Here is a 13,768-nt window from a genome sequence, read left to right on the forward strand (position 1 = left end):
GCATTGTATCAGACCTGTGAGAAATCCATGGAGCCGTCCCTCACCCCTCCAAGACCTCGTTCCCTTTTCAGAGCCAACACATCTCTAAGAAGCAAAATGGCCAAAGGAGAATGCCTACAAGTGCCAGGGTTTTTAAAATTAGCTCAAATATCCCGTATGTAACGATGGGTCTTATTGTGACATTTTTCTACATGATTATCATGTATTTTGATCACCCCGTCACCCCCTTTCCCCCTCCCACTCCTGATCTTCTCTTATTCTTCCCATCCGATCCCCTTCACACTTCCAACTGGCTGATTTTTATGCCCCCCAGACCTGTGAATTTGATGGCACGCGTGCTGTTGGGGTGGGGAGAGTCCCGCTCTTGCCCTAGAGGATGGGGTGGGAGCGTCTCAGTCATTCACTCCTTAGGATGTTGTGAGTCTCAGCTTTTGTGGACCCTTGCAGCTCGGCCCCTCCCGGAAGGGACAGTTAAACCTCCCCTCCCACCCCCACTTCCCTGAAGAAGGACTCCAGCGTGGACATGGTCTGCCCAAACCTTCCCATTTCTGCTTCTGGCTCCCCAAGCACAGAAACAAGAAACTCTGGTCCCAAGAGCCCCAGCCTCAAGGGCCTGCCTTTGTCCCCAAAGGCGCCATCTTCCCTCTCTGTGAAGCCCTCAGGACCCCAGTGGGAATGGCTTTCAGTAACTAGAACTGTGTTTGCAAGCGTTGCTAACGTCACTGCCGTGGCCGGTCTGGTTGAATAGCCTTTATCCACCTCACTGGTCCACTGAGTGACCAGGATTCCTACTTCCTCATCCTAGAGTCTGAGGCCCACTCTTGGGGTTTCCCTTCCCTCACCCCATAGCCAGCCATAGGGACATCAGACTACTCACAAAGCCTTTTTCCAAAGATCCTGGCAAGCCTCACCTGCTCAGAGAACTTGTCTTCAGAATTTCAATTCCATTTTCTTTTCTCCTGAAATCTCCACTCCCCAACGCCCACACTCGACCCTGGGAGCCAGGAAGTACACTGCTTGCAAGATGCCTTTGCAGCCTGCTCCCTCCTCCTGGCACCCCCACCTGCATCTGCAGACCATCCCCAGGCTGGGCCTGAACCCCAGCCACCCCAACTCATGCTCTCCCTTCTCTCTCATAGAGACCGTGCGGGCCATGACCCACGTCATCAACCAGGGGATGGCCATGTACTGGGGCACGTCACGCTGGAGTTCCATGGAGATCATGGTAGGATGACACGCGAGTCTCCACAGGCGTGCGTTCCTTGTGGGAGGGGATCCCAAGACTCGCACACACGTGTCTGAGCATAACAGGGTGCGGTTGACATTGGTGTGTGTCTCAGCTTGCCTCACGGCTCAGTCCGTGGCCCTGGACTCAGTTTCTGGATCTATTGGACAAGCCTGCCGGCGTGGTCCTAGGGCCTCAGTACCTGTGCTGCTTGCCATTTATTCTGGGCTTCTGGGATGTTCCATTAGAGTTAAGGGCTTCACGGGAGCCGATGCCCATTTTAGCCGCTACAGTACCACAGTAGGTAAAGGAAGATGCTAACCCTCTGTCTCAAGTGGGAAAGTCAAGGACAGAGGGGTTAAGTCCCATCTTAAGGTCACACTGCTTAGGTCAAGACTGATACCCAGACAGTGCAGGTCGGAGCCTGGACAACACCCCAGTAATTGTCATCTCTTTCCATCAGGCTAGAGCAACCTATGTCCCTATGTGTTTCTGGGGTTCCTAGGAAGACTCAGCAGGAGGTCCCTGTCCTCACTGAAGGGAGTGGCCCAGAAGGAGAGGCTGCCTCCATCCTGCAGCCTGAGGGCAGGCAATCCTGACGGCCTCCCACCTCCACTCCACATTCAACCCTGCCCTTACGCCTGGCCCTGCCCAGTGTCCATGCATTCCAGGCATGCAGCGCTGCTGTAGCTTCCCTGAGACACATATTACTGCTGCATGCAGGAAGTGCAACAGGATTTTTGGTTTTTTTTTAAATCACAGGGGACTTGAGAAGCCCCTGGTGTAACTCAGCATTTGAGTGGATCCGCGAGCCTGTGTGTGAATGGGGATACTGAGGCACCATGCTCCCATTTGCCTCCGACCTGAGGCCTTACTACATTGTGATTCCTCCAAGAACCATCAAGTCTTAGGGTTCCAAAGCCTACCCCCCCTTTTCCTGCCTCCCATGGGGTCTGCCTCACACTCTCAGGAAAGCTGGGGGTGGAGGGAGCATGAGGGCCTGGGAGGCCTCTGTGTCCTTTTCCCATGACCTCCCAGGTCCCCTGACGCAGCCAATCTCCTTCTGTACCTCAGGAGGCCTACTCCGTGGCCCGGCAGTTCAACCTGATCCCACCCATCTGCGAGCAGGCCGAGTACCACATGTTCCAGAGAGAGAAGGTGGAGGTCCAGCTGCCAGAGCTGTTCCACAAGATAGGTGGGTATCAGCCTACCCTCCCTCCCCACTCCTCACCCCCCTCAGGGCCCCAGCTTAACCTCACCTGGTCTCTCTCTCTCTCTCTCAGGAGTGGGTGCCATGACCTGGTCCCCTCTGGCCTGTGGTATCGTCTCAGGAAAGTATGACAGTGGCATCCCGCCTTACTCCAGAGCCTCCCTGAAGGTGAGCCCAGCTGGGATCAGAAGAGGTTCCAAGTCTGTAAGGACCACTTACATGGGGCAGACCTTAGATAGGCAGGCCCACGAACCTACACACACACACACACACACACACACACGCACGCACGCACGCACGCACGCACGCACGTGTGCACACATTCACCCCTTCCATGCTTCGACATTCAACGGTCTGGTCCACTACCACCTTAGGTTATGCTCCGGTCCCCATGATGTCCCCCACTGTACCAACACAGAGACCCCAGACAAAATGTAGGGCACAGAGTTGTCCCCAGATCAAATTCTGTTCCCTTGCTGAATACCCAAGAAGCATAAGGGCGATCATATTTGGGAGACAAGCACCCTAGAGCCCCAACTCTAGGTCTTACTCTCTCCCGAGCCTGGGTCCTAGGAGGCCCCTCAGGGCCAAAGGTACCCTGTGCCTCTGGCCCAGGCTCTGGTAGGCTCACCACAAACAGACCTAGTCCTTCAGGATCCGGAAGGGTGTAAATCTGGCCCAGTGCCAACAGAGCTGATGTTTGTGGAGAATCAGCTACCTGCATCTGGAGGTCCGGAGCCCTTCCCTTACCTTCAGCTTGTCCCTTCCCAGGGCTACCAGTGGCTGAAGGACAAGATCCTGAGCGAGGAGGGTCGGCGCCAGCAGGCCAAGCTGAAGGAACTGCAGGCCATCGCCGAGCGTCTAGGCTGCACCCTCCCCCAGCTGGCCATAGGTAATGAGCTCTGGGCACGGTGGGGGGACACCTGTGAGGGACCCCAGACAGCACCCCCTTGAAGGCCAAGGTAAGGACTCCTGGGGGAGAGTTTGAATCTTTATCTCTTTAAGAGACAGACCACCAGGCTAGACCCTCAGTCAGCTAGCTGGGGTCATGGGGAAGGGAAGGGATCTTTGAACACTTGGGCCACCCCTTCAGCAGAAGCAATGTAGCCAGAGATCCCCAGAACCTTCTCTAGATACCCCTAGGGCAAACTCTCACACCGTACTCCTGAGCATTCTAAGAGCCCCTGTGACCCCCGCAAGAGCTTGAGCGTCTCTGCCCAGGCGTAGCCAGGCAGGTTCTGCGGAGGGTACCTCCCTCACCTCTGGTCATGTGCCCACAGCCTGGTGCCTGAGGAACGAGGGTGTCAGCTCTGTGCTTCTGGGTGCTTCCAATGCAGAGCAACTTATGGAGAACATTGGCGCAATACAGGTAAGAGGGGGGCCCTGGTGGTGGCTCAGGCACCTTCAGCCTTCCTGGATACACAGATAGCTTCACTGAGCACCCTTCCAGGAGCATGGGACATGTGGGGATGGCAGAGAGCCCTGCTCCTGCGGAGTTGTTCCGCACAGGAACAGACGCAAACAATGTAAGAAGGTTGAGTGTTGTGAGGCAACCACCACTGTGGGCAGAGAGGCCAGAGGTAGGCAAGGATGCTGAAAGCAGGGCAGAGGCCTTAGAGGCCCGGGAAGCCTCATAGAGAGAGACACGAAGGTTCCAGTGGGGTGGGAAAGGGGTTGTGCAGCCACTCATCAAACAACCCTTTGGGGACCAGGAGGTCAGAGGGATGGAGCCTAGGGCAGACCCTGGAGTTGCATGCCTGCAGGGACATAGGTGAGATGAAACCCTGGAGGTTTGTGACATGGAGCAGGGCAGGCCTCAGCTGAGCTTTCAGGCAGCTTCTACTCTTGGTGCCGATGGAACAGGACCAAAGACCTGATGGGACTTAATGGTGGGAGCCACAGCTGGATTCCTGGCCATAAGACGCTGGGAAGAGCCACCCGCCTCTCCTCCAGGCCAGGCTAGCCTCTTATCCTTGCACGCAGGTCCTTCCAAAACTGTCGTCTTCCACCGTCCATGAGATCGACAGCATTCTGGGCAATAAACCCTACAGCAAGAAGGACTATAGATCCTAAGTCAGCCCCACCACCTGCTCGGACAGTTTCCGGTTCCCTCGTCGTCTCTGTTCGCTCGCTTCTGCTGTTTCAAAGCCAAATGCAGAGTGTGGTTCGTATCCAAGGGGAAAACACTATGCCCGGACATCACCAGGAAATGACCTCCAAAGTCACCGCCAGATGCCACCTGCCGCTTCTTCACTGGATACCGTCTGACGGGTGCCAGGAGATGGCATCGATTAGGGGGGACATTCAGAGGCTCCCACCCCAGCCTTCCACCTCTGCTTATCCTCCAAGAAGGAACATTTGCCCCCAGCCATGGCCCTCCATGGAGATTCCAGAAGTCATGGCCGAATGGAGCTCTAATCCTTGGAGCAGGCAGGGCCGGCCTCTCTGCCAAGAACCCCTGCCTCCAGGGAGGGGCCCGCCACTTCCTAGCACCTCAGCAGCCAGATCCTGGTGGTTAGAGCAGAGCCCCCCTCTTTCCATGGGAAGCCGGGCACTTTGTTTGAGGCTGGCCTAGAGTCTCACCCTTCCCAGACCTTGACCTGACCCACATGCCCAGTGGGCCTTGGCTAGGGTTGTACCCACCTACCTGGCCCTTGGCCCCAACCCTTACCCTTGCTGGCAGGGGCAAGGATCCCAGCTGGTTTTCCCAGTGTCTTCCACCCTGCATACAGCTGCTGAACCCCATGGCAGGGAAGCCCAGCAGCAGGCTTGGATGGAGCCCTCTGGTGTATGCCCCTCTGTCCAGAGACAGGTATGGCAGCTGGCCACGCTACAGGCAGGTTGCAGCAGACTGGGCCCATGCTCACAAGACCATGTTCCTCTCAGACCTCCCTCTGATACCTCTGCTGTGCCGGGGCAGTGGGCTTGTGACTTGAGCTCTTCAGTGAGGGGGCTCCCTGGGGAGCTGCAAACTGGGGGAGGAGGCAGAACTCCAGTAACCGTCCCCAGGTTGTAAAAGATCCCCAGGGACCACTCCCCAAAAACGATGGCCAGGATTACTCATTCTCTGCTGCATCCCACCATGCTGGCCTAGGACAGGCTGCGGAGAAGGAGAAAGGGCATGGTGGGCAACCCCTTAGCAGTAGGAGCTAGGCAGATGGTGGTGCCAGGAAGCCTGCAGGTTTGAGCAGTGCATGCTGCCTAGAGGCTCAACTCCATGGTCCTATGATGCTTTGGGGACAGGGTCCTACCCGTGTGTGCCCCCTGACTCCCTAGAAGACCCAAGACTCCTGCCCTGCACAGGCAGTGGCCAGTCACCAGGCATACACCTTGGAGGCACAGCACCCGGCTTCTCTTCTGCAGCTGCTCTTGCAAGACTCCTCCCTGCTCCTCTTTACCATCTGTTGTCCAGCCAGAGCTGGGCAGAGGCTAGGCCAGGGTGGGGAGGATGGAGGAACGAGACAGGAAGGAAGGCAGCAGGATGAGCAGCTTCCTCTCTCTCACACACACAACCCCCCTGCAGACCCCGGGGTCTCAGACCTTCAACACTGCTCGCAGCCCCAAGCCCTGAGACCTCAGAAGCAGCCCTGTGGGTGTGGGGATGGAGGCCATAGGCTCTGGCACCTCCATGCCTGAGCTGGAGGAGCCTGCTTCCTGGACAGGGCCCTGCAGTGGCCCAGCAGGAAGTAGCCAGCCCTGTCCACACAGCTGACCTCAGCCCTGCTTGCTATGTGGACCAGGCATGCAGGGATGCCCACAGTAGGAGCTGCTGCCACCTGTGAGCCACACCTCAGAGCTAAGCCCCTGCTGGGTGAGTGCAAGAGACAGGAAGACGGGCTACAGGGTGAGCCCTAGATGCAGGCGGCCTCCTGGATGACATTTTAACCAAGTGTTTCTGGGATATTTTCTTCCTTATATACTTTGGAGGAGTCGGGGATCACCTGCCTCCATGGAGGGATTTGGGTAGGACAGTCTTGGGAGACCACAGAAGACACATACGGGGGAGCTGGCCCCGGGCCCTTGCAGGGTCTAAGGCCAGTTCCTTCCTCCATGGCCACACATTTCCCTTCCTCTGGCCCCAGGTGCCTGTTGGTCAGCACAGCCAGCCAGGCCTGATACAGGAGGGGTCTGTTTGCGGGATCTGGCACACGGAGCCCAGCTATTGCTCATCCCAGACCCAAGGTCCTGAGGCACCGCAGGACACCCGTGTGCCTGCTCTTGTCAATCATGTACATAATGTGCTTCCTCCCCCCCCCATTTTTTAACGAGCGTGGCTCCTTGCTAATTGCACCCCACCAGGCCGACCGCAAGCGCCTCCAGCTTCCCGACAGACTCAGACCAAGGTGCAGCCCATATTTATGGAATGACAAATAAAATCCGAGCCCTTCGGTCTCCATGCTTCCGTCCTCTCATTTCCACACACACAGCGCCAGAGGGAGGGCAAAGCCGCCGACCGCAGGGAGCTGAGGTCTTGGGTTTCCCACCCCTAAACCCAGCTCGACAGCTGAGAACAAGATGTAAGGGTGGGCCCAAGTACAGGGCAGAGAGATGGGATGGTTTGGTCAAAATATCCATCCTGCCTCTCTCAGATGCCATCCCTGAGGCCCATGGAGATACGGGCACCTCTCCCCATCATACACACATCTTTCCAACACCTCCCGAGGCCAGAGAGACCAGCTGGCTGCTATGGGTTTGGGTCACTGCAGTGTGTCTGAAGGTGCCAGTAGGCGGTGCCTCCTCAAGCACCCTGCCATTTGGGGTCTTCCCTCCTTCCTTGTGAGCCCTGAGTCAGGGGTGCAAATCAAAACGTAGAAGGTTTGGAAAGCGCTGTCACCTCCCCCGCCACTCACCACCTCCCTCTTCTAAACCAGCAAGACTAAGAACTACAACGACTCCATCCCTTCCCAAAGGGTTTATTAAAACACAGAAACCAAAACATACACACAGAGTACAAGTGAAGATAACAGTTTGGCTAGCCTGTCCAGCCTCCCTCAGGACAGCCTTCAGAGGAGCTGGGGTATGTGCCCCTGGGACCCGTTGAGACGCTCTGGCTAGCCCCAAGTGCCTACTCCTGCTTCACCAGGGTGTACTGGATGGGATAGCGGCAGGACAGATGCCAGCCTGGCCTAGGCAGGAGGAGAACTCCCTGTAGAGTCTAGCTTGACCCTGGCAGGCAGCAGGGGGCCCTCCCTCCTCTCCAGGCCAGGTAAAGCAGCTACCTCTGAGCTGGACTCTGGTCCCCGTGTGGCTATGTGGAGTTCAGGACATACACACACACCCAACAGGCCCTTTCCGGGTTATCGCACCTAAAAAAATACTTTGTTTTAAAAAGAATCTGAAAATTAAGAGGGAAAATACCCATAAACACAAGGACACCGACGACTTTGGGCTGACGCACCACAACCTGTAAACTTCCGGCTATATAAACTGGGCGGGTCGGCTTCCCCCTCCATGCTGTGTTCTGTGCGGGAGTGCCTTGGGGGTGGCTGTCCACCCTCGTGGACAGGCTAAGAGAAGGTGGAGGGAGGGTCAGCCTGGGCCCCTAACCCCCTTCCTTCCTTGACACACACCAGAAGCTCCGAGCATCAACACCTGCCCACTCTGTGGGACTACAGGATTTCTGGCCCTCTGGCCGACCGTCAGCATGCCCCCTGCAGGACCTCAAGACTTAGGGGACGGGTGCAGGTGTTATACTGAGCCTATCAACCCTGTATGGGTTTGGGGGCACCCAGAGGGTAAGGGAGGGAGCCCTGGAGTATAGGAATTCTACAGAGGAAGCACTTCAGAGCAGGAGCGTACGAGGTGGTGCCCTCATTTGGTTGTAGGTCCAACCCAAATGCCTGTGCCTCACCTGAGAGCCACCCCACACCTTCCACAGAAATCCTATAGCAGCTGGAAATGTAATGTCACTGTGGCTCTGACAGCTTGGGCATGAGGACCCCAATTCTATCAGCAAAACTAGAGCCAGCCTCAAGATGCCACCTCTGCCCCCATCACTCTCTGGCAGGAGACAGCTGAGAGACCTTTTTCCTCTCCCCAGCTGCCTGGGCAATCTAGCCTCCAAAACCTCCTAGGTGATGGTCATGGGGAACATAGACCTTCCCAGCAGCAGGGGCTCGGGTCAGGGTGGCTGTGGAGAGAAGGCCAGGGTAGGTGGGTGTAGCCTAGGAAGAGGCAGAGACAGGCAGAGCAAAGACTCCTGGGAGATGTCATTAGGGAAAGGGTGAACCCTTGAGAGTCACAGGCCATACTGTCCCCCCATGCCTCCAGACCCCAGGCTCTGTCACCTGGGGCAAAGGAGGTGAGTACAGTTCCAAATGAGGCCAGCAGGGCTGACTGTCTTGCCTGGTGGGATTAGCACAAGGGGCACTGGGTTGGGGGACAAGCTTATGGTGACCACTCCCATGCAGGGGACAGCCCTTCTTAGAGTGTGGGGTCAGTCACCATGATACACCTGGAGATCTATAGTAAGCTCAGGCCTGCAGAGATCCTGTCTATGACCAGAGTCTCCCCCTCTACCTACCCACAGTGTCCGGCCAGTCTGCTGGCCTTGAGATTTTGACAGACCAAAGTGTGGGAATGCCACAGTGGAAGAAGCCGTGGGGGTCCAGCCCTCCAGGGGTTCAGAGGAGGAACTACGTTACAGATGTGCACATCTGGGCTAAGGAAAGACTGGGCACCTGCCCAAGTGTCCTTAAGACAAGCCACGGAGACCTGCCCCCAATCTTGGTGGACCCAGAGACACTGTAATCCTCCTTTCCCAGGGAGGAGAGTCTGAACCCCTCCAATCATCCTGACCTCAGACCCAACGTGCTTCTCCCCAGAAGCCCCTTCCTCATCTTCAGGGTATACTGAACCCTAGAACATCTGCCTGGGAAGTACCAAGGCAAGGGCTTGGAAATCTCCAGGTTGAGCTAGGGTCAGCAAGAAGGTCAGATACAGGCCAAGCGCCTGGCAGGTCCACCCCACCCGTACCCCAGCATGGAGTGTTACATGGTGCCACGGGCTGGGGTAGAGCCAGACAAGTTGGTATGGCAACGCTGGCATGGGAAGATGGCCCTGGCATTCCAAGGCATCCCTACAGGAAATAGGGCCAGAAGCCTTGGAGGCTCCAGCTAGGAAAGATCTAAAGAAGCGATCAGCTACAGTGCCACCTCCAATCACAGCTCTCCACCCCCTCTGAGAACCAGCAAGGGCCACAGTGGCCCCTACTTTATGCAGCAGCTGCCCTAGTCAAGGCCTCTTTAGGACCAAGACAACAGAGAAGTTCATCTTGACATCTGTGGTCCAGGATGTTGGGCACAGGGAAGCCTGTGCCCACGTGGAGTGGGTCAAGTCTCCCAGGGCCACCCAACAAACATGACCCTCTTTCCTGGGACACCCTACCAGATCCCACCTGCCTGCACCATACTCCTGCAAAGAGCAAATGTCCAGAAGCCCCTGTTGGGCCAGGCTTTTGGCCCAGGTCTGTCCTGCCTTCTGAGGCACCCTCTTCCGTTTGCCACATATCGCTGGGGCCTCCAGTGTCCACTGGAAACAGATTCCAGAGCCTTTGAGATATGTGCCCCTGCCAGGAGCTGAAATGTACCTGGTGGTCCCCAACCCTGGTAGGAAGGGGATAGAAGACCCCAACCTGAGCATCACCAGGCTAAGCAGCCACTCTCCAGACCTGATAACCCCCTAACGCTAGAGTCCCAAGTAGGCAGGGGGTCAGAGCAGAAGGGTTGTCACACAGGTGCAGACAGGGGCAAGGGACACTAAGGGCTTCCAGAACGCGGGATGCTGCCTTCTCCCCAGCTGGAGTGAGTCCACAGAGCAACATCAAGGGCCTCCAGAGAACTTCCCTTGCGTCTGGAGCCGGGTGACAGACAGGAGCGCCGTGAGTCTGAGTCTTCCACACGTCATCCAACTTTTTATCAAGACAAACACGTTCGCATCTTCGGTAGGAAAGTGCAAAAAAAAGTACAGGTAAATGGAATTTCCTCTAAGTCAGTCACTCTGGAAAAGGTGCCAGGGCCTTGCCCGGCGTAGCGGAGGGTGGGATGCAGTGTGGAAGAACACCTCAACAATGATGAGGTGGCACTTCTGGGCTCTTGTGCAGCCAGGCTGGGCCTTGTCCTCTACGTGACAGAATTGCTTGCTTTCCCTTTTGTATCCCAACACGGCACCAACTCCTAAAAGGGCTGTAGCTTTTCTCTCCCATGGGGGTTGGGCAGGTGGCCCGGCTGCAAAAGGCAAACCAGTGGGTTACACGATTGGCTGGCCAGGTCTCCGCAGGCACCAGCTGTCCACAGTGGTCACACAGGGAATCCTAGAATTAAGATTCCCCAGTCACAAGCCTTTGGGCTAGATGTGAGCTCCACCCCAATTACTGGAGTCCCAACATCCAGCAGGCTCTACCAGGAAGCTCATCCAGGGCTTCTGGCCTTACATCTACCTTACAGGGACAGACAGGACTTGGAGAGGCCATCACGACTGGCAACCTCACCAAATTCCCCATCTCTACACCCAAAGTCATCAATACACTCAACCCCTCAGGTACTCCATCCCCAGGTACCTCCCCCTGGTCCTGAACAGAGAATAAGGGTGTAAGACAAGCAGCAACTGTCCATGGGGCCAACCACCATGCAGGACAGGGTTCCAGGCTGGGAGTGGTGATCCCTAACACATGTCTAACACATGTGAACATAAAGATGTCCACGTGAATACACACACACATACACACAGCCATGACCAAGTCCTGGTCAGAATGTGACTCAAAGCTACCAGAAATATTAAGACTCCCAAGGTTCAGAGGCATGAGTCGAGTGTATGAACGGGATAAACTGGAGGGTACGGGACTGTGGCGTGTGGGACAGCGGCGTGTGGGACAGCGGCGTGTGGGACAGCAGTGTGTGGGACAGCGGCGTGTGGGACAGTGGCGTGTGGGACAGCGGCGTGGCCAGCAAGCCTGCTCACCTCAGCTGGAAAGGAGCGCTGCAACAGGGGGAAGTCACGAGGACGACTAGATGTCTGCCAAGAAGAGATCAGAGCATGGGCTTGCCTGGCATCCCCAGCAACGGGCAGGCTGGGCCCCAGAGGGCCATCGTGTGCATGCTGCCCGGAAGCGGATGGGGACCTACCAGTCACATAGGGCCCCAGGGGCATCTGGTTGTAGTTGACAATCCCTCCCGGTCCAGGGCCCCGGAAGTTGGACCCAAAGCTGTTGTACATCTGAGAGGAGCCGAAAGCGCCCTGGAGGCAAGGACCAGCTTTACAGGTGACAACCAGAACATCCCCCAATCCCCACCCAGGGGCACCCACCCCCCTGTACGACAGGAGGACTCAGGCCCATGATGCAGTGTGCAGGCCAAACCTGACCTGCTGGATGGTGGGGTCACCAGCACGGTTGGTGAGGCGGCTCAGGATGCTGCGTTCGGACATCTGCAGACGGGCAGCCACCGGGGGGATGCGTGACAACATGGAGGGCAGGCGAGTCACATCCGCTTTCATGTCGCTCAGCAGCTCCTCCAGCTGGTTCAGGACTGCAGGGCGGGAGGGCCTGAGGTGGAGGGCTTGCTCTGCCCTCCACGGACGCCATACAGCAGTGGCCAGGAAGGTGCCCTTGACACACATCACAACACACACCCAAAAGTAGACACCATGGGCCATCCCTCGCCAGGCTCTTCAGATCCTGGGAAGCCTGGGATTGCCAACTGGAGAAACAGGGTTTGCAAGAAAAACTCCTTCAAGGGCCCCTCCTGGCAGAAAAGAACTCCAGACACTTGGCCTGGGATTCCCTCTCTGGGTGGCCAGCGACCCCACCGACACTAGGTCATTAGGGCCCACAAACCGTAGCGGCCAGTGGACACAGACCATGGACCAGCCCTTTACATAGGAGTAAAGCGTCCCCTGCCCACAAGGAGCCTGGGAACCCCCAGACCAGCAGAGATCTGGAGTAAGAGTCAAAGGAGACATTGGACAAATTGTCCCCCTTCTTAAATTCCAGTGTCCTTGCCCGAGATGGAGACACTTAAGATTGCTCCAGGCACGGGACTCGCTCACCCTTGCGCAGGACAGCGACGTGAGCATTACCTCTGTGCTACCTACCCAACCTGTGCCCTCCTTGTTGGCATTTCTGTGAAGGGCTTAAAGGGGGGGGACCTCTTCCCTGCAGGTGAAATGAGATACAGGAACAGAACTGCACCCTTCTGGTCCCAGAAGCCTCATGCTCTGGGCATCCTGTCAGCACCTCCAGTGGAGATCAAGCATGCTCCTGGGGCAGGATGGTGGCTCTAGACTGCACCACCAGAGGTGGGGAACGGGGCTCACTCACCCTTGTGAAGGACGGCATTGGCAGGCTTATTCCCGGCAAGCGACTCCTTGGATAGGTGCTGGTGGCTCTCGGCAAGGCACTCCACCTCTGCCAGGCGCGCATTGAGAGCCATGGCGGGGTGGTTGGGATCCTGGGTCATGTTGAGGTACGCAGCCCTCCGGAGCTGTTCCTCGATCACCAGTGCCTGCTCCAGCAGCTGAGGGGTGGGAGGGGTATAAAGTGACAGCACTGGCCTGGCCCCTCCTCCCTCTGGCACCCCCAGAAGTTGAGGCTCTGGGCTAGCCTCCTCCTTCCCCCCACTAGCCTGATCTACTGGCCTTAGGAACCTTTCATAGCCTGAGTTCTCCAATCCCATCCCCTGGATAGTAGGGGATGGGCACACACTGGGGCCTTGCCAGCATGGGCTGACTGAATCCTTAGAGGAGAGCCTGGCACAGGTCTAGCTACAGGGATGAGTGGGGAGGTAACACCCCTGAAGGCCTACCTTGAACCTGCGGGCCAGAAACTTGTTCTTCATTTCCAAGTAGTTGCCCTTGTGGATCTCAGACTTAAAGGGCTCGTTGAGGATCATGTACCGCGGGTCATTCTGAATGTCCTGCCAGCGGGCATAGCCATGCCTGGGGGTTACAGTTAAGGGCAAAGTTGGCCACAAGAAAGAGGGGCTGGACAAGAGGGGTGAGGTGGAAACAACCAGGGTCCCAGCTTGCTGTCTGTGTGCACCCAGGCAAGTCACAGACTCAGCTTCAAGACAAGCATGCTGGTAACAATGACAACAGTTCCATTAGCTGGCACTGACCGGCAGCAGGCAGGGAGGGCACTGAGGCCTGACTCTATCCCAACACCCCAGATGGACACATGCAAGTCCCAACCCCTGGAGCCTAAGAATGTGGCCTTTATCCAGATTTGGTCAAGAAGGGTTCAGACTAGATGAGGGGGAGTCTAAATCCCAGTGATTGTGCTGGGAAAGTTGACTGGGGGAAGACACAGACAGACAGACAGACAGACAGACAGACAGACA

General features: G+C 56.8%; 2 protein-coding genes across 3 annotated transcripts in view; one reads left to right on the plus strand and one right to left on the minus strand.

The window, feature by feature from the left end:
• The window catches only part of Kcnab2 (potassium voltage-gated channel subfamily A regulatory beta subunit 2), an 88,905-nt gene extending 82,074 nt beyond the window's left edge, over positions 1 to 6,831 (plus strand). The window contains exons 10-15 of the mRNA XM_042055249.1: positions 1,140 to 1,225; positions 2,300 to 2,420; positions 2,509 to 2,603; positions 3,207 to 3,327; positions 3,716 to 3,804; positions 4,419 to 6,831. Of these exons, the coding sequence (XP_041911183.1) occupies positions 1,140 to 1,225; positions 2,300 to 2,420; positions 2,509 to 2,603; positions 3,207 to 3,327; positions 3,716 to 3,804; positions 4,419 to 4,508 (602 nt within the window). The 3' untranslated portion in view covers positions 4,509 to 6,831. The remainder of the gene's footprint in view (positions 1 to 1,139; positions 1,226 to 2,299; positions 2,421 to 2,508; positions 2,604 to 3,206; positions 3,328 to 3,715; positions 3,805 to 4,418) is intronic.
• A 3,695-nt stretch (positions 6,832 to 10,526) lies between these two features.
• Positions 10,527 to 13,768, minus strand: part of Chd5 (chromodomain helicase DNA binding protein 5) — a 49,573-nt gene continuing 46,331 nt past the window's right edge. Inside the window, exons 37-42 of one of the 2 annotated variants that reach the window (XM_038333642.1) lie at positions 13,235 to 13,367; positions 12,751 to 12,946; positions 11,796 to 11,959; positions 11,558 to 11,669; positions 11,394 to 11,447; positions 10,640 to 10,660 (exon numbers count right to left, since the gene is read on the minus strand). In XM_038333642.1, the coding sequence (XP_038189570.1) occupies positions 11,440 to 11,447; positions 11,558 to 11,669; positions 11,796 to 11,959; positions 12,751 to 12,946; positions 13,235 to 13,367 (613 nt within the window). In that variant the 3' untranslated portion in view covers positions 10,640 to 10,660; positions 11,394 to 11,439. Of the gene's footprint in view, positions 10,661 to 11,393; positions 11,448 to 11,557; positions 11,670 to 11,795; positions 11,960 to 12,750; positions 12,947 to 13,234; positions 13,368 to 13,768 lie in introns of both variants that reach the window. The other variant, XM_038333643.1, reaches the window with a different exon arrangement.

Source organism: Arvicola amphibius, chromosome 6 (genome assembly GCF_903992535.2).
Source record: "Arvicola amphibius chromosome 6, mArvAmp1.2, whole genome shotgun sequence".
Classification (NCBI taxonomy): domain Eukaryota; kingdom Metazoa; phylum Chordata; class Mammalia; order Rodentia; family Cricetidae; genus Arvicola; species Arvicola amphibius.